This window comes from Anas acuta, chromosome 1 (assembly GCF_963932015.1).
Source record: "Anas acuta chromosome 1, bAnaAcu1.1, whole genome shotgun sequence".
Classification (NCBI taxonomy): Eukaryota; Metazoa; Chordata; class Aves; order Anseriformes; family Anatidae; genus Anas; species Anas acuta.
In genome coordinates, this window is record NC_088979.1 from 198,803,440 (window position 1) to 198,823,791 (window position 20,352).

The 20,352-nt window shown below is 39.4% G+C and overlaps 1 protein-coding gene across 7 annotated transcripts in view; it reads left to right on the forward strand.

The window, feature by feature from the left end:
• Positions 1 to 20,352, forward strand: part of USP6NL (USP6 N-terminal like) — a 117,607-nt gene that overhangs the window by 45,209 nt on the left and 52,046 nt on the right. For 4 of the 7 annotated variants that reach the window (XM_068670046.1, XM_068670048.1, XM_068670047.1 and 1 more), the window contains 2 exons: positions 11,251 to 11,324; positions 12,347 to 12,429. The exons of 1 other annotated variant lie outside the window; for it this stretch is intronic. In XM_068670046.1, coding sequence (XP_068526147.1) covers positions 11,251 to 11,324; positions 12,347 to 12,429 — 157 coding nt within the window. Of the gene's footprint in view, positions 1 to 4,189; positions 4,509 to 11,250; positions 11,325 to 12,346; positions 12,430 to 20,352 lie in introns of those variants that run through there. 2 more of the 7 variants (XM_068670050.1, XM_068670045.1) reach the window with 2 other exon arrangements.

Here is a 20,352-nt window from a genome sequence, read left to right on the forward strand (position 1 = left end):
TCCCCTCTACGCCTGAGTGTGGCTTTGGTGATGCTTTAAACTGGGAATAGACATCACATCATTAAGGATGAATTTTAAAACAGCATTTTTGTTTGCTCCATTAATTTTGACTAATGTTGAGATAAAAATGATTAATCAAGAGACAACATAATTAGTGCAGTATGGCATCTGACTACTTATATTTAAGTCTGCTAATGTGGTAAGCATAACTCTTGGTAGGAAATGTTCCGGCTCGTGTCAGAATCTAAAATATTACGACCATTTTTCTCTTTAAATTGATACTGCAAATCTTAGCGCTGTTAAAATGTTCACGGTCTGCTACTGATTGAAATGTACAATCCAGGAAATTCGAGATTATGTTGGAAATTGTCAGAAAATTTCAGCTAATTTTTTAAAAAATGCTATTTTGATTTATGTTACTGGGAAAAATGACTTTTACTTGTCATCCTGATGTATGGCATTGGGAAAATGAAGAGGAAACTGTTTGCGGGGAACTGTTCCATTTAATCGTGCTGAAAGATCATTTAGCTTCTGTATTTACTAACCTGTAGGAGTTGAAGGAACTATGAACAGGTTTGCAGAAGGAGGTTTTTAGCTTGCAAAACCTCTGGGGATTGGAAACTTATGCCTGCACTAATAACATACTTCTATCTTAAGGTACGAGGGATTCAAAAATTGTCATTTTTTGATGAACTTGCTTACAAAGTCATAACTGATACCTGGAAAAGTGCTTGTGTGGAAAGGATGGCTTGACTTACAGTGAGCAGTAGGTAAAATTCCTGAAATATTCCTGGTTTTCCGTCCAACAATACTGCTCCTGTGGTCGTGTGTCTCATCTTTCCATCTAATACAGCAGCTGATTTGCAGAATATTATGTTTAGACATTAATTATGAAGGCTTGGACTGGTGCTGGGAAAGGTCATGAATTTGTAGGGGAACGTGGGCGTAATGTGCACAGGTTGTAGATGGAACAGCTGACATGTTCTAGCAGCGTCGGCTGGAGCCACAGGAGGAGTTCCAGGAAATGTAATCTGTGGAAGTCTGTAAAATGCCTTCTGTGCAGTAGCAAACCTCCTGGTTTTTCATGAAGATGGGATCTTTCTAGTTGCTTTTTTGATGTTTGCATCTCCTTTAAGAATAATGTATAAGTGATTGACCACTTCTTAATGGTCGTAGTGCTGCCTTTTCTTAGCAGCAAGGAAAGAGAAAAATACTAATAAACTCCTGAAAAGGCCAGGCACCAGCTACACCCTTGGGAAGAGGAACAAAAGCTGACTCAAGCAGAGCCATCAGACGTTAGCTAGTTGTTGCACAAGTCAGACCAGTCTTCACATACTGGCAAGCCCCAAATTATACCCAACCCAAGCCTTTAAAATGATGTCTATTAAAAGCTGCCATAAAACATTTGGGATTGTATTGGCAAGAGTCTTGGGCCGGAGTGTGGCTGGTGTTGGTTTTGTACCCACCCCTCTTCCAAGAGAGGAGCATCGTGCAAAATTGGCTGTACTCTTTTCAGCAAGCTTGTCAGAAATTAGTGATTATGCTTTCTTCTGGCTTTGCACTCGATTGTTCACCTCCCATAAATTAATCATCCTGTGGCTTGTGACTGCACGCACAGCCCTCGGTGAAGTGGAATTGCCGCAGATCCCTGCCAGCTCCTGTTGCTCCACTTCATAACCCTCGCGATAACGTCTGTACTATCGAGGTGCCAACACGAGCCTTCAGACTTCAAACATCCAGCTGGGTTGGTTGTGGGCATGGCTGGTGACGATGACTTAATTTTAAGGTGTGTTTGTTTTTGTGAAACATGTACAAATAATTGTGAATAAGCAGATGGCTGCGATGTGTTTTATTAGATTATATTTTTATTTCATTTTCTTGCCAGTTTATTTTGAATTTTGTTCTGTCAGTGCTCTTATTAACTAGTAAGTATTAGTTAGGCTGTATTATTTCACAGAATCACCTAGGTTGGAGGAGACCTCCAAGATCACCGAGTCCAACCTCTGACCTAACACTAACCAGTCCTCCACTAAACCATATCCCTAAGCTCTACATCTAACCGTCTTTTAAAGACCTCCAGGGATGGTGACTCCACCACTTCCCTGGGTAGCCCATTCCAATGCCTAACAACCCTTTTGGTAAAGAAGTTCTTCCTAATATCCAACCTAAACCTTATTATTTAAATATGTCCCTAGACATATTGTAGTAGTTAATTAAAATGAGTAGAATTCCTGTAAGTCCTTTCCTCTAAGTCAATTGCTGCTTGAAGATGGCAGATAGTAAGAGTGGGTGTTTCAGTTCTTTGCGATACGTATTGGACTCCGAAATTCTAATTAACTTTTTTGACACAAGCTTTCTCTGCGGCATATAACTTAGCAGGCCTGTCTTGGTTTCCTTGCTCTTGCTTTGAGTCCTTTGGGGATTGCTTTCAAATGGCTTTGAGGCAGCTTTTCGTGGCAGTTAACTCAGCTAATTTCCAAAGTGGCCATTTTCCATCAGTGACTGCTGCAGCTTGTAGGGGATCCTACAGACCTGCAAGCATTCTGCTGTAAGGAAACACGAGTTTTCATTAAGGTAAGAGTTCAATAATGTTTCTTCAGGCAAGTTCAGTCTTTGCTTTCATATCTTCTACCTCTCTTCTTCATACAGTAGAACTACAACTGGTTGGACTCTGAAGAAATACTGATAAAATACTGACTTTTAAGAGTGGGAAGGGGAGAATGGTTTTTGTAGTTGGATTTGTAGTTTGTTAGTTGTATTATGAGAAAAATTGAAGACAATTCTTACATAGCAAGAAGATTACCACTGTGTAAGGATGTCAACAGCAAGAAAATGTCACATTAGAGGGAAATGTGCTTAAAGGCAGGGCAGTGGCTGAGCCTGCACTCACATTGTATCAGCAGCCTAAATTATTGATGCTCGGGTTTGGGTAGGGTCTGTAAGGAGTAAATGGTGATAAAGGACAAAGGAGCTGTTTCTTATTTCCAGGCTTAGTGCTCTGCGAGGCAATATGAGGAAGAAGATTGAAACAATTGAAGGAACTTTTTTTTTTTTCAGTCCCTTGGGAAAAAAAATAATGGTTTTCTGCACTTGATCAGATCTGTTCCTGGCATTTTAATGCTTCTCAGAAGTCAGAGTCCCGGGATGGCTGAGGTGGCAGGGACCTCTGGGTCCATCTGGTCCCACCCCTGCTCCAGCAGGGCCACCCAGAGCAGGGTGCCCAGCACCACGTCCAGGTGGATCCAAGATCTCGAAGGAGGAGACCCCACAGCCTCTCTGGGCAGCCTGTGCCACTGCTCCATCACCCACACAGCACAGAAGTGCTGCCTGGTGGTCAGATGGATCCTCCTGAGTTCCAGTTTGTGCCCACTGCCTCTTGTCCTGGCACTGGGCACCACTGAACAGAGCCTGGCTCCGTCCTCTTTGCACCCTCCCTTCAGGTATCTCGGAGGATAAGATCCCCCTGAGCCTTCTCTAGGTGAAACAGCCCAGAGATTGTCTTTCTGTTGGCTTCATGGAGAGCTGGAAGCCCACACAAGCCTTTCAAGCCTGGTTTGGCTGTTTTACCCCCTGACTTCAGGTTAAGAAATGAAATTGGTTGCTCTAGGCAGGTTCCTGGCTGCAACTACGGCACAGCAGCTGACGTTTTGCTTGAGAGAGAGAGTCTCTGGGTAAGACTAAAAATGATGTAGGAGAGGTGCTTGATCTGTGTGAATATTTGACACGGAGATTTGTTTGTCAGATGTTGAGGATGCTGACCACACAGCAGCTGTCAGAGAGCAGAGCAATTCTGACAATGTTAAATCTCAAATTTCATCGAGGAAAACATTCCTAGCAGCTCCTAGCGTCCTCGATATTTCAGGTCCCCAAGTTCTCCTCAACAAGAAAGTAGCTCTAAAAAAAAAACAACCCAAAAAGTCAGATTCCATCCGCTGAGCAGGGAATGCCAACCACTTCCAGAAATCTCAACTATGTTTTTACAAGCTTTCATTTCATGGTTTCTTAAGAAATAAGCCAGGAACGGGATACTTTAAGTCCCGTTTCTAGTAAGTTATTCAAATAAGATGCTTTTCATGCAGCTCTGGGTAAATACCAGGGAGAATTCTTCCCCACGAGCATAACAGGGATGTGTTAGAGGAGCAGCGGCCTGTGAGGCCGTTTGTTCCAATCCCCTTGTTTATTATTAGCTGGAATGCCAGGCTGTAGGCTGCAGAGGATAACACGAGCGTGTCGCCTGCATGACACTTCTGGCTAACAAATGGCAGCTTTGTCTGAGTAGCTGCAGTTTGGGGAGCTGCAGAGGGGCCATGTTTTGGAGAAAAAGAAAGAGGGAAGGCCAAGTAGCTCGGTTACATGCGATGGTTGCTCCAGGAGGAGGAGGAGAACTTTCCCCAGTTACTTTCTGATGCAGTGATTTCAAGTATGATTTAGAAATAAACAGATTTTCTTCATGAAGACTAAAACTGACTTTTACAAGGACTGGGCTGAAAACCATGATCTACAGACTGGTAAAATATCTTTATTTTATATACTGGTCTTGAATTGTTTAACTTTTTGCAGATAACTGTACTATTTTGCTTCTCTTTGCCATCTGACGAGTGATAATTTTTAATACCTGCTATGCTTAAGGTACACGATTATGTTTAACGGTGGAAGAAATGTAGCTCAGTTAACTAGTGGTGGTGTTTTTTTTCCCGAGAAGGCGTTGCAACGTAAAAGGGATTGCTTTTCTAATGTCAACTATTTAACTCCGTTTTCACTGCCTAAACTAACACTCATGGAAAAAAAAAAAAACAAAGTATAATAAATATTTAATCTTTTCTTGTGTGTGTGGTGCAGGTCTAATATCTGTGTGTAGGTATTTACCAAGTTTTTCTTTAAACGTCTACCCACAACAAAATACTATTAAGCCTATGTCATGGCTTTTGTTTCATTGTCTGTGTGAACGGACTCGAAGGAAAATAAACAGCACTGGTATTAAAGGGGCTTTCTGAGATGACGAGAGACTTAAAAAATGTTTTGTTTATTGCTCCGATATGGGCCTTGAATACGCCGATGCACAGCAGCTGCTGGTGGTGCCTGCGGATGGGAATTTGTGCCAGGGCAGCTCTTTGTGCAGTGGAAGGCGTGATGTGCCAACAAGCAAGAATGCGAGGGAAGTAATAGAAAACAAATAAATGCCCCCCAAGTCTTTGAGGGGGTTCAGAGCACTGTGCAGTCGAGGATGCGGTGATGGCGGGTCGAGGAGCAAACCAGGGAGAAATCTTTTCAGGATTACACGGGATGGTAACGCTGTGCTTACCCTCAGCCGCACAGAAGGAGGCGTTACTGAGGTGTGTGGCACAGCTGGAAGAAGCAACCTGCTGTGTTGGTGCTAAGGCACGAGCCCTGTGATGTACCTACAGGTTCCTGTGAGATGTGTGAAGAATCTCTGAGGCTCTTGGTGGCGCTTTGTGCCACCCTGATGGAGAAGCAGGTGCTCGGTGGTTTTTGCCTTTCCCAGGTGAGGTGTTGTATCAAACTGGGCATTTTTGGGTCATTTCAGGCAGAAGTCTAACTAGTGAGTTTGAGTCAGCCCAAAGGTCATTGTCACTGTGTTGTTGGGCTGTTTTTACATGGGCTAGAAGCTCAGTGGCTTGCAGATGGATACCACTTTTGAACATGGTTTGTTCAAAGCCCTACTGGTTTGCAGCCTTGTAGCTGAGCAGGACTGGAAGCCGTGCAGGATTAGGCAAACAGACCAAAATACAGAGTCTTAGTTAAACTTCAGCAACAGAAGCTTTCTTCCCCGGGGCAAGAACAAAAAGTTACCGTTACCTGCTGATTCCTCACTCAGCTGCAACAGCCTGGAGGAGCTGAGCTGGGTGAGAACCAAGTGCAAGTGTGGGCTGTTGGGGTTCACCCCCTGACCAGGAGGATTCAAGGTGCTGTTGGGCTGTCGCAGGCTGTTCCTTGGCTGCTGGAAACATGAAGAAAACGAGTGCTGCTCGTTCTCATTCCTGTAGTTTGGAAACCTGAGTTACTGCTGAAGGGTCCTCCATGTTCAGGTTTGTAACTTAAATGAGTACAAAAATACATTATTACAGATTTTTAACCCCCCCAGATTCAAGCAAACAAACTCTCAAAAAACCAAAACCACCACCCCAAAACCAACCAAACATACAAACAAAAAACCACGGAAACCTACATTTTGGGTGGGTAACAGGGGCTCTCAGATCTAAGGTTCCTTTGCCTGCAGATGTGTACATACAGCAGGTAACGTTTTGCCCTGTGAAATGGGAGGGGGAAGATGGGATGAAGGAGAGAGTAGGGCAGGATTATTTATTTTTGAGTTGGTTAGTAACTGTCAGAAGTGTAGTTTTGTATTAGTATCTTGTAACGTTTTCTGTCCTTGAAAAAAGTTGATTAATAGAATTTAATGTTTACATCCATTTGTAGGGTACATTATTGTTTCACTTTAAATGGTGTTTATTTTTACTTGGATCTATTGTTTTGCTATTAAACTGCTATGGCACTTGGTCCATTACAATTAGTCTTGCATTCATTAGCGAGCAGAATATTATGCTTTTTTCCCTTGCATTTTGTCTCTTATTATTAGTTTCTGTTCTCTTAAATGTTACTGTCCTTTCTTCCTTAGGATTGGAAGAATGTGGAATTTAGGAAAAGTAAGGTCTAAGGATCTGGGAGACTTAGAATTGCAGTTGCTTAATAGGGGAATGGGGAGTTTCCAGTAATTTTTAAGTTTGTGTAAGAAGCCTGTTTGTTATCACCTTAGGAATTTAATTTACTGCAATGTGTTTCAATTCCTATACCAATAGACCAAACTGGACACGTGTTTTGAAGTTTTGAAGAAGCTCCAACTTTCAAAATGTGGAGTTTTACTTTAAATGGGGTTTTGATGCATGGCACCTGGTAGTGGCTAGCAGGATCACATCCCTAATTCACCTGCACATTTGTTGCTTCTAAGTAACGCTGACATCTCCAGATCACTGATCTCCTTTCTCAGAAGATAAACGCTGAAGACGAACTAGGATTGTGTCCTTGTGATAGGACTAGCTTATTTTTTTGTTGCCTTTGTCATTTAATACTTCTTATATACCATCCCCTTGCTCTGTTCCTGAAGGCACTGTCCTTTTCAGTCTTTGGATAACTGGTGAGGAAGGGAGACACTTGTTGGAGTGATGCAGGCACAAAACTTGTAGGCAATGCTTTCTTCTTGGCTTATAGGGCTGATGGCAGCCTACAGATGTCTAACTTAGCAGTCCTGGCTCTATCAGTTTAAAGTTAGTGAGTTGCAAAATGAGACCAAATCTCATTGCAGCCTTAAGTAATCTTTTGAAAGTTTAAATCCAGCTGCTTGCCAGTCACCTCAGCAGTGCTGAAAAGTAAAATAATCTGATTCCCAAGGTAAAAGAAAAGCAGTAATCTGGCTGTTATGTCAGCCCTTTTTAACGTGATCGCGGACTGGGATTTCTGTCCAGATTTTTCTGTAATGATGCTTCAAATCCTTTGTGTGCTGCCTTTCAAAATCTATAAATTTGTAATATTTCTAAAATACTGGAAACAGTGTGACAGCATTGAGGAGAAAATACTCTATAATGTGTTTTGGTCCCGGCCTTCCTTTTTATGATTTACCTCCTTCAAAAGCAAGGTGCGTGACATTGCTGCTGGCCAAGTGCTCTTCTTGTACCCTGTAGTGCCAACCAGTGATGTTAGGGACTTGCATGTGCTGCCTGTTGTGCCATCATGGGCTGGTTTTATCACCATCGATTCCACTTCTTTCATTTTTTAGGTTGGTGATAATATGTTTCCCCAGGTTTTAGTCAAATTCAGTACTCTGTACTACTCAATTGACCACAGGTTGATGTCAGCCTCATATGAGATTGTGTTGTTTGCTGTAAAATGTGGTGTTGATCATATACAATGCTAATTTTAATTAGGAAAACTAATCACACTTGTTTCACATCTTTAACTGCTCTCAGTGTGATCAGACTGATAACCAACTGATATTCTAAAGTCTTCATTTTAATTTTGTGTAATGCAGCGATGTATTTTGCTGCCTAGGAAGGTTATTTCATGATTCGTTCCCATATTTAGCTTTTACTTCATCAGGAATCACTGTGCAATTTCCAACTTGCAGATATTTAAATAATTCTTCTTATAAGAAGCATATTTTATGCTCATCTCCTGCAATATAACCTCTTGTCCCCGTCTCAAGCTGTTTTTGAGTTTTCAGCATGGCTGGATTAATGTAACATTAAACCATCTCGGTGCAGCTAGAAGGTTAAGATGATTTTGGCAGCAAGCAAAGAGGATTACTGGAAAGGCAACGAATATGATAATTTCCCCACCAAATGTAATTGAATTGTCATGAGGCATCGAACATGTCAGACTTAACGTGTTGCTAATGCAGGACAGGAAGGTAAGCCAGGGCTGTGTTTTTGGCATAAATCAGGACCCGGTTTCTGTTGCAAATAAAGTTCTGCATTATTTTAATCGTACGTTTAAACTTCATTTCAACTTGTGCCATTTAATCCACCCATGTTGTTGAAGAGCTGTGCGTGCCCTTTTGAGGGTATTTTTAAATACAAGCAGTAATCTATTTTTGAATTCTATTAATAAAAAACACAGTTCCTCCTACTTGTTTGGCTGCGCTTTATCAAATCAACCATTGGAGAAGGAAAGATTAGGGTTGCTTCCTACTTGGATTTTCTCATGGAGTAATGGCTTTCCTAGCAAGCATAAATTTACTTCTAAAAACTTGTATTTGGTTTCCTATAAAGATTTGTTTGTGTCTTGCAAAAGCAAATGCAATTTGGTTTTGATTATGGTTCCTATAGCTTCTTAATTGCAAAGGACTCCTTGGCTTTGTCAGTGTAGGCTTGGGAGCTTTAAGAGGACATTGTCAGTTCAGTAGGTGCAGTACCTCAACTAGTAAAGGATTAAAAAATGTAGTGGTATCATCGTGTCAGGAATATGTAGCTCTCAAATGTGCTCAGAGAGTTCAGCCTGTGCCTTTGTGTGGTGACAGTGCTGGGAGGAGATTCTTCTAGAATCTCCTCCCAGCAAGGGCATTGGGGCTGGCCTCTAGGAGTTGGGTCCTGCTCACTGTTCAGGCAGGGGTAACGGGCCCACAGGAACCAGAAAGCTGTCAGACAAAGCCAAACCCAAAGCCAAACTGTTTTGTGTCTTGCAGTCCTCTGTAGGAATGGCTAAAGGCGGATCCAGCACCTAGAGGAGCCAGAGGACAGCGCCCTGCTTGGATGGCACTCAAGGCTGGCAATATGAAATGAGCCAACTCGTTGAGCACCTTACAGGGAGGAAATTATTTATCAGTGTCGTGATACAGGGATGCATAGCTTCAAAATACAGCAGATGCACTTCTTAAATTTTAAATAATCGCATAAATACATGAGGGCTGGCTCTGGTATAGGTTGGGGAAAATGTAGCAAAGCCTGATTTCCTCACTGATGAAAACAGAATGAGTAGAACAAAGCGTAAAGCTTTTACTTATAATCTCCAAAAATCAAAAAAGCAGTCAGACTTTTCATTAGAGAAATTTGGGACAAGCATCGTCGTTGCCTGTACAATGTGCCTGTGATGGGGCATGCCGGGTTCTGTCTGCACTCCCCCTAAGAAACTTTGAGAGAAAACACGTGGAGAGCAAGCACAAGCTGTCATACAGCATAGAAAGCCACTTTGGCACAACTTCTTTAAATATCTGAGAAATATGTAGGTAGGCTTGAATAAAGAAATACTGGCTTTGAGCAAATAAAACTGTTAATAATGTCACATGCTAAAAAGAAGCCCATAATATCTGATCTGTTCTCATATTTTGTGGTCCAGATGGTTGATAAGTACATCTGCTGAAGAATTAATGCTCAGCAGATATGATGTTGCCATGAACTAAACAGTGAATTAAAAAATATGTCTGGATTTACTTCTATAACAGTGTCTGAAAATTATTTCATGGCTTTTTAAAATGTTGCTTTATCCCCAGCTCATTGCTTTTTAATCATAGAAAAATTGAAATAGGAATGGAATTGAATTAGAATTGAAACAAATCAACTCTTGAGTCTTTCACAGTCTTATGATGGGCATCAAATGAATGAGGCAAGTCAAACATTGCCCCTCAAAATGTGGAATGTTGCAGTGTGTCATGTTCCTGAATATTCAAGAAGCATCTTCATGACTTTCCCTCTCACAGTGCCCATGTACATTCCTATCCATGATCTAGAGATGTCTAGAGATGTCTTCTGCTAAGGGAATGATGCTGAGGAACCTCAATAAAACCAGATTTATCTAAACTTTAACTCCACCATTGTAGTAACCTCTGCTGCACTTGCAGTGTAGTGTAGTGATGTCCAGTGCTTACCTGTGCATCTGTTTTTCTTGCTCATCAGTCTTCGGTTGTGATAGTCTTATGCTTCTTTCAGCTCTGGGTTGCACAAGTTGCAGGTCTGATGCCACAGCGCTCTCCTTCCTTGTTTTCTGAGAAATGACTTTTAGGCAGTTTCTCAGGTGAAGTCATTCTGAATCAAAGTGCTGGAGGAGATGGGGTAGGGAGGCAGAGAACTGCTGGGCTTTCAGTGCTGCTGCAGCTGCCTGGGAGAAGTGTTTGTTCTTGCCTCCATTGCAATTGGAAGCTGAGATTTTATGATAATATATTTCTACATACATTTTTTTTCCCCTAGCATCTTATTTCAAAATGTGTTGGCTTAGAAGGTGAATTATTTTTTCCATACCTATATTTGTATGGTTAGACTTGATGAGGGCTTTTCCAGCTTAGATGATTCTATGATTTCTTGAGCTTTCAGTGGTATTCTAATCCTTCTGTACGAATCCTGAAAATAGTTCAAAATTAGTTTGAAAACAGTAGAGTACATTTTAGTTTTCTTTGACTATGTCAACATTTCCAGAATTGACAACTGGTAGCTTTTACTACTTTCTTCGGTCTTTCAGTTAGTGGGTTGTGTGATATTATTTTTTTTAAACTTTATTTAATAGATATTTTATTAGAAAATGGGGAACATTCTAAATTCAGCAGTTAGAACACTATCCAATAATTGTCTTTTACTCTGGACAGTATTCAGGAGGTGTACCGTGGTCATAATTTGCTTTGATATAATTGTTTTGGCATTTCTTCATCCAAGTAATCTCTCTGAAGTTAAGATCTATTTTCTAGGCATCTAAGTGCAGTTGTGTTCACAAGGGAGAGAATCTGAACGGCGTTATCTTAATCCTTCACAGGTGCAGATGCCGAGCAGGATGCTGCTGTCAAACTTGCCCAGGAACGAGCAGAGATAGTTGCCAAGTATGACAGAGTAAGTGAACATGATCATGATTTTAATACATCTTATAATTCATCTTCATAATATTTTTATTAAAAAAATGAATCATGGTTTCCTGCTAGCTTTTGTTTACAGTACTCTGTGTAGTACTGATCTGAGGGTTTCGTGATGCACTGGCTTCTGGGTGAGCTAAATTCTCCCTCCACAGGGGATGTTCTCGATAATGACTCAATCAACTCATTTTTCAGGTGCACAGCAAGTTGCTTTGGGGCTATTTTAAGTAATGTAATGTTTTTAGAAGTAATGAAAATAGCGTGTTTGAGGATGCTAAGTATGTCTGTAAGATCAGAGGAACTCTTACTGTACTTTTTATTGAATTCTGTTACAGTGATAGAAACATCTAAATCATTACAGGGAACTTAAAAGATAAGTAAACTGCATTCATAGTCAGATTGCTGCGAGGGATTAAAGAAATATTAGGCATTATCTTTTCCTTAAGCTACTTGTCAAGTAAAAGCCTAGCACAGCACATACCTAGAATGCCTACACTGTGTTCACATATTCTTCTAACACTTGAGGGCTTTATAATTGCCATTGGGGTAATGAGCAACAGACTTGTTTGTAGAGTTGGAAACATTTCAGATATCAGACATAGGGGTATCTTGCACAGGGTGTAGTTGTATGAGTAGCTTTGTATTTTAATAAGGGAAAAATGTGTGTATGACTTTTGTTCTGGGTGGTGGCCTCTCTTCACACCCAGTAACATGTATGTTACCAATCTTTGCTTGGAATCAGTAGTGGAAATTTGTTCTGTGTTCAGCAGTGACCAAGAGAGGTTTCCTGTGATGATGATAATGCTCACAGTGGCCGAGGGAGGCATGCTACTTTGCTATTTTTGGTTCATCAGTTTTGGCCTAGTGTTCTCCTCCTACTCCTCTCTACTTCCACAGTGTCCCAAATGGCTCAAGCCTGTCTTCGTGTCTGAGCTTTTTGTGTTGTAGCTTATTGTGCCATCAAACTTAATTTGGCCGTTGTTTTTCTCCCTTCTCCATTAGGGACGAGACGGTGCGCAGATTGAGCCATGGGAAGATGCTGACTATCGTCTTTACAAAGTCACAGATAGATTTGGGTTTCTACAGTAAGTAAGCTATAGTGAAAAGAAAATAAGGTTAAGAGTTTGTTCATTTATGCTTTTTATTGTATTGCCTATTTGGGGAAAGTATTTATTATGCCTTTTAATAGATCTTTTGGGAACTGTTTGCTGTGTAAATCTTGGATAATCTTTCACTGTGGTTTTCAATTCCATTTGTAGCTTTTCTTGTGTGTTGTGTAATGTGATCCTGTGTAGAGATGGAAATACTTTGAATATTTTATTTGGGAATAAAAATTGGTAGTCTACCAAAAGATTTTTCCAGCTGAATTAAATAGCAGATAAATTTTATTTTTAAGTAATTGTGTTATATATATAAACAAGCTTCAAGTTCTTGGAAGAAATTTGTAAGTTTTATTATAATGTTGATTTTTACAAAAAATAATACATAATAGCTGTATATGAACAGCTGTGTATCCTCATCCTTCAAAAATGAATCTCATTTAACTTGATATATTTAGAAACCTTACTGAAGTCTCTGTCAGTTTGAGACCTAATGTTGCATTAAGCGAAGTCAGAAAATGCCAGAAACCAGATGGAATTCCCCTTAGGTACTTATTTGTAAACCAAAATCTCTTTTTGGTAAATAAAGGTGATAGCGTTAGGTTGTATTAGAACTTTTTGTTTGGCAAATGGAAATATCCAACTTGCAGAACCTGAACACAAACTGATTTGCCTCTTCTGGTAATAACCAGTCAAAACTCTTTGCCATTCTTGGTATTTGACATTTGCTTGAATATTTGAAATGCAGTTAGGTTCTCCAGGAAAAGCAGTGATGAGTGGAAAGCTTAATTACTAAGTATGCACTTACTTGGTGTGCGTGTGGTTTGCTTTTTCAGGTTTTTTTTCTTCTGTTTTGTAATGTCATTGCTTTAGTAAGTTGTCAATTAAAACAGTCACCTCTGCTTGTAGATAGCCTCGACTTCATCAGGGTGAGTTTGTATGACTTCCAGACAGTTCTGCTTTACGCAGAGAGGTGGTTGTGTTGGTAAACTACAGCTGCACCAATGCATGTCAGGTATTGTAGCTGTCATTGTAGGTAATCTTAGTGGAGAAAGGATGTCAGAATTATTTCTTGTGCAAAAGTAATAGAAGCCACTGCTGCCTTCACCACCGATTTCAGTGGGAACAGTGAAGTAACCTCAGATTTGCAAGTGGATTCTTGATTTAGGTATCTGTGCAAACTCCTATACTTTCCCTGTTACTTGCATTGCTGTTGTTATACAATGACATTTATTAGTGTGTGTGTGTGTGTATATTGTTTTATACATATGTGCATGTATATATATATAAATGGAGTGTGGAAGAATGTTAATGACTGCTACAGTTGCTCCTGCAGTTGGTTGCTCCTGTGGTTCAGGAGTCTTGGATTTCATGTCATAGTGTATTTGAGATAGAGTGATATGAGTACTTGGCAAATAATGTGCCAATTTTCAGGCTCCTGTAGTTGTACTTTTGAGCTATAGTGTGCACTTTTACCTGGTATTGCAGTTACTTTTGTGATGTGGCAGAGTAGATGTAGCCTAGTCATTAGACTGTAGCTGCTCTCTGGTAAAGTCATTAGTCACTAATATGCAAAGCCAGTGCAGAATTCATTCTTTATATATCCAACTGCAAGGGATGAAATTGGAAAGATTAATAATACACGAGCACTGTACAAATTAACAGTGTATGTAGATATCCTGCATATTCACTAATTCTATGATATTCATTGCTCATATGCTGATCTATGGCTCTTTATAAGGTAGGTTTCACCTGGGAGTGCTCTCAAGGCTGCGTTATGATTCTTTTAAGGAAATTCATTGCAAATGACACTTCCCATAGAAATAAAATTTCTTCTGGTAGGAGAAATACTATTAGGATAGGCATACTTAATGTCTTTTCAGGGGAAGACAATTTACATTGCACTGTAGACTAAGGCCTGGCTTCCCTTATACTGCAGTACTGAGCCTGTGCAACTTACCACTTCTGAAAGAAACTCCCTGTTTCTAGGAGAATATGAAACTAAGCAGCGTAAATGCAGCATGTACCAAAAGCCTCAAACAGTTGGCTTCATGCTTATCATCGAATCCCATTCACTGAAACCTTACAGGTGCTAGATCAGCACTGCAAGGAGCAATCAGTGACACAGTTAAAAACCTCCAGCTGATTGCTTGCTGCGTGTTGCCGACAGTTCCTTACTGAGCTGTCAAGACTTGTAATCCCTCCTAACCTAGCTATCCTGTGCTTACGGGGTGAATTAACAAAAATCTAATATATGTTGAAAAATGAAGATCTGTGGACAGGATCAACCTGTTTATAATCTAGTTAAGATGAAATCTGTGCTGATGATCTTGTTTACATTGACATTTTAAAATACTAAGTAGCTGAAAGATGTCTCTTGCATCAGAAGGCTGCTGAATATGGGGAACATACCAGAAAATTAGGGCTTGCTTGCTCAAGTGCAGCAGGCCCTGATTATCATGAGTTGTTTTGTAAGCTCCTCTTTCTCCTTGGTATGATCTGTTTGCAGCTTTCCATGTCTCTCTGAATGTGCATCCAAAGTTCAGCTGATTGCTGATAGGGCAGAAAAGATAAGGTGTTTTTGGAATGAAGCACTCAAGCTGCCTCTGTAATGTGCCACGTTAAAGCTAGAGAAGGTGGTGGGAGAAAATGAAGATAAGGGACTTCTGAAGAGCAGTTTTGGTCTGGATCTAGGATTCCTCTTTCGTCCTGGTGTCAAACTGTGAATTAGTAAACTTAGAGAACATGAAGAGAGTTGCACGTACCTTGTCTTCCTGTGGTACTGGTAGAATTGGGTAAAACTCTTTAGATTTCCTTTTGACAACCTACTGAGAAACAGAGAAAAGGTGCCTTTTTAGCACAGTTTTTAACAGTTTCAAAGTTCTCAGTGATTGGAAATGAATATGAAATATCCAACCTTAAGGGTAACCTTCATTTAAGACCCACAATTGAACTATCTGCTGGGCAGCTTTGTCAGTTCTAATGCTTGTTGTGGTGTTTATCATTTATAATATTTAGAACCATCTTTACCTATCCCCTTGTGAATTTTTAATAACTGATGCCTTAGGAACATAATTTAAAGTGTTTGCTGTAGTACCGTTTTTTATTTTGTACTTCTGCAAATGACTTCAGATAGTAATAGGAAATTGGTACGGCCAGGGTATTAAAACAAGTATTAAAACCAAAGCAGAACAAAAACCAAGTCAGTGCCCAGTGAATTCAGGGAAGAAGAAACAAAGTTCAACGAACCATACAAAAGCATCATTATAAATGTGGATCGTTTGAAATGAATAAGGGGAAATTTCAGAGGGAAGCTGGATATGGGGAAGGAGGTTTCCAGCAAACATGCTAAGCTGTGAAATGACTCCATGGGGAGCTGACGGGGCCTGACTCTGAAGATGCCGAAGTTGAGATTGTACAAAACAGAGCACTGATAAGAAGTATTGTTGGTGGGACTGACTAAATTGCATTGGGAATGTTTTCAGTAGTTAATAAATTACATATGATGATCATGTATGAACCAGAAAAAAAGTTAAAATTTCATCATTGGATATAATGTAGAAAACTTTGCCTTACTAATTACTGTTACTGCACGGAAGTGGTAGTGCTCATAGTTTACTCAAGCCATATGCTGTGGTGGAGGAAACGGTCTCAGCTTGGGTAATTTTTTTACTTATATATTTAATACAATTTATTGCCAAAGAAGTTATTTTATTACCGATTTGGGTATTGTCAAATGCTTTGCACAAGTCCAGGTAGCTGATGTCAGTTGCTCTTCCCCTATCCCCCAGTGCTGTAACCCCATTGTAGAGGGGCACCAGATTTGTCAGGCACCATCTGCCCTTGGTGAAGCCCTGCTGGCTGTCCCCAGTCACCTCCTAGCATTGGTGAGCTGGCATTGATTCATCTTGATACCATTTAATTCAATATTAATTACAATAGCATTGCTCATTTTAATTGATAAAGACTGGTTTTGATCGAGTACTTATAGCATTCCTCAATGTCATTTGGTGTCCTTGGATTAGTGCCTACTAACACTTTATTCTTCAAGTCCGTGATGTTTGTCTCCAGAAGCCCTCGTTAGGGACATCATCTTAGTTTTGAAAGCAAGTCTTGAGATAACAGACCAGTGCATGTTTTCCAGGCACATTACAGTTACCTGTAATCCTAAAAGTACCTTAATTAAAGAAAAAGCGACAACATCCCTACCCCAGAGAAATTGGCCACGATCCCCATTCCATAAATTCATCTATAAAAATCCCCATGGATTCCTGTTTTCTCGTTACAGAGCCAGAATGCTGAACAGTAGGGCTGTTGTGAAAAATGCCAATCATTTTTAAAAGGAACATTTTTTCCTCCAGGAAGTCTAGCACCAGCATTTCTATATACAGTCTGCTAGTATTTTGGTAAGACTGAGTATTCTCTTCTAGAAAACTTGTGCTTGAAATCAAATCTGACTGATACTTGTTTGGTTTTGTAGCTGATGTACAAGTCTAGCCCACCATCCCAGGGAACCACCTCAGTGCTCTGATAAACCTTAGTCTTTAATTTCTCAAGCAAGTAGTTTAGGAATGGGAGAAATGTCTTGGATGTCTTCACAGGCAGTCATAACACAAAACTGTTCCAGCTGTTTTTGGAAATGGAAAAGATCAAATGTGCGTGGTAGGAAAAGGTTGGTTGTTTCATATTAATTTTGTCACGGATATGTTGAGTCAACTGTGTGTCAAGATGCTTCTTTTTTTTCCTCCATATTTAATAAAAAGCAAAATTTTATGTGTTCTGGGTATGAAATTAATGGACCAGAGCTTTGCAATTAAAAACAAGAACCAAAACAAAAAACCAAACCTGCAGAAAACAAAGCTCTAAATGTCCTGTGCCTAAAAAAAAGTAATTCCTTTCTCTATTATCTTGAAGCCTTGTTAAATTTTAAAGAGTTCTTAAACTTTTCACTGTGGTCTGTTCATCACAGATTCTTTACTGCATGCACACTTCTTCTATTTGCATTTTTTTTCTAGCAGCAATCCCTGACAAGGGATAAGTTCAGTAAAGAACTGAAAAGAATTTCTTCGTGTCCTGAAGCTCATAGCAGACATTCCAGGAATGCTTTGGGATCCAGGATTTCACCCTTGCCCCTTGAATTCTTCAGTTGATTTGTTGCTGCTTTGGGATGGTTAAAAAACCAGGGAGGACTAATACATGCTCCTGGGGTGGTGGCAAGTCTTCCTCTGCTTCTCCTAGGAACATTTAAGTATAAACATATATGTAAAAATATCTTTGCTAATACTATATATGCATATTATTAAAGGGCATGGTTTGCGTAATATGGAGATAAGCATCTCAATTTGTTTATATCAAAGTGACAATTATTTGAATTATTTTTATATTAAAAAATGCATTAAACATTCCAAGCAACCAAAGAATTCAACAAATTCAAATGGCTTAATATTTTGAAAAGAAATAAGAATTTAAGCTTTAACTGAAGATCATGGAAGCACATATTTAAAGATACATTTTTGTGAGTATATCCTTTCATTTATTTATTTTTAACAAAACTCTTCAGCTGTCTACAAGGATGAAGAAACTTTATTTTTCTTATTTTTTTTTTTTCTTACACCCCTGTATAAAGTTAATCTCAGTGGTCATGTGAGGATTAACTGACTGGGGTTTGCAAAACAGCCTCAACTTTGTGCGTGCTCCCAAAATAGGGTAGAAGCTGGAAGCAGCGTTTTGCAACTCCAAAGGTCAGCAGCAGCTTCATGCAGTAGCTGATGCTGTTTCCCTCTCTGTATATCATCCATTTTCTTTTATAAGAAAGCTCTTTAAGACTATACAGTTGTGTTTTTCTTAGTAAGAAAAAAAAATGTCATTGGTTTTTGGAGTTAGGGCAGATGTTTATTTTTTTATTTTATGTTTATGTTTATGTTTATTTTAGGGCTGTGTTTATTTTTTAACCTACCTTGGAAAGCACAGATTATGACTGACCAGCATGTTGACTAGCATATAACATATTGTGGAAAACATAATTGTTTAGGTCTTAAGGCACAAAATGGAAGTAGTAGGAAAAAATATATAGTCTGTAGCTTTCCAAAAACTTTTCATCATTCATTGATGGATGGCATCAACTGAATTGTCCTGTTTAATACAGAGCTGTGAAAAGTTTAAGCTTCCATGACACAATTTAAAAAATAAATCAACAATTATTTTAAAGACTTTTTCTTCAATTCACACAATATGAATTATTTTCAGGTATTAATTGGCTACTAGCAAATTGTCTTCTATTAATAATTATCTCAGACCACAAAACCTGTTAATATTGGTTGTTGCTGTAACTTGACTGATTTCACTTAAAACAGGTTTTTCTCTTCCTACCTCTTCAGTAAATAGAAGCTGGGGCTGTACGCGTGGTCTGGCTGATACTGCAGTGGGGACTAATATCCAGGGCCCAGCATCGTGTTGTTGGGTTGATTTGAGGCTTATTCTGTGTAGTAAAGGGAAGCTTCTCCCTAGTAAAGGGAGAAGAGTTCAGTAAAGTACTAATGGTAGAAAATTTATTTTTTTAATGAAAATTATTAAGAGAGAGAATTATTAAGAGACCTTTATGAAAGCTCTCTTAATAATTTGAGTCAGATTATGGTGCTGCTCTCAGAGTAGCTCCACACTGGCTTTCATGGCATTGCACCAATTTACAGCAGCTGAGCATCTGATTCATGCTTTTACTCTTTATCATGAATCTATTAAAGTAGCGAACATAATTTTAGAATAGTTTGCTAAAGCTAGATATTATTGGGATGCCAGATGCATGTTTCAGATAGCAGAATTCATGATTCTGCCTTTTCCTAAGATAACGTAGCCTACCTGCTCCTCTCCATCAAACTTCACTCTTTCAATGCATTGCATTTAAAAAAAAATGAGGTAGTGGAGCAAACTGGAGAGCTCAATCAAGAATTGAGATACTCCATTAAATGTTTCCAAATATTTTTTTTTTTAAAGTCTCTTACTTTTGCCTATAACTTTTTAGTAGGGAGCAATATGATGAGCAACAAGTTAACATCTCGAAGTTTCTTCTTCTTCTTCTTGGTAGTTTATGCAGAGCTTTGCTGGAAAACATTACTTCATCACTAGAATATTCTCCATGCATTCCTTAATACTTTCTACAACCTGCTGATTAGAACTGTGTGTCCAAGAACAATAAATCTTAGTTACGCAGCTAACCCTGCTGACCTGGATAGGTACACAGGTGAAGTCTCTTCAGATAAGAGATGTAAGGACTGTTCTCTGGAAAAAAAGAAGTTACTGAGATGCCAAAGTACTCTGGGTAATAGAAATTAAAGAGAGAATTATGGTGGAATGTAATTATTACATTCTGTAATAATGTACATTATTTGGTAATAATGAAACAATATTCAAGAAATAGGGATTTTAATGTAATCTTAATTTTAATTTCAATTTTTTAGTGTGTATGTCAAACCTTAAGGAACGAATATTGAGGTTATTAGGCAGGTTGAGATGCTAATGGGACCTACAGCCAGTATCCTTAGTTCTCTAGGCACAGCACTGCCAAACTCATTAAGTGATGCAATGATGTGCTAGAGGAGCAATGCAATGTTCCTTCTTAATGGTTCAATTACAAATGTAGCTGTTAATACATTTCATGTGCTGTGGCCATTCATTAGGGGCTTGCTGTTGTCCTGTCCCCTCTTGTCTCCCAAGCTTTGGGAGATGGGGTCAGACCCACTTCTTGGGGTAGCGGCTTCACATTGCCCACTTCTGGGGAGGAGATGAAGGTTCAGCCTACCTCAGCTGCCAAATCAAGTTTCTATTCAAAAAATGAAATGCAAATAGTCAGATCTCAATATTAGAGAAGAGGTATGTTTCTCTTAATTCCTTTTTTTTTCCTACTAAATAGAT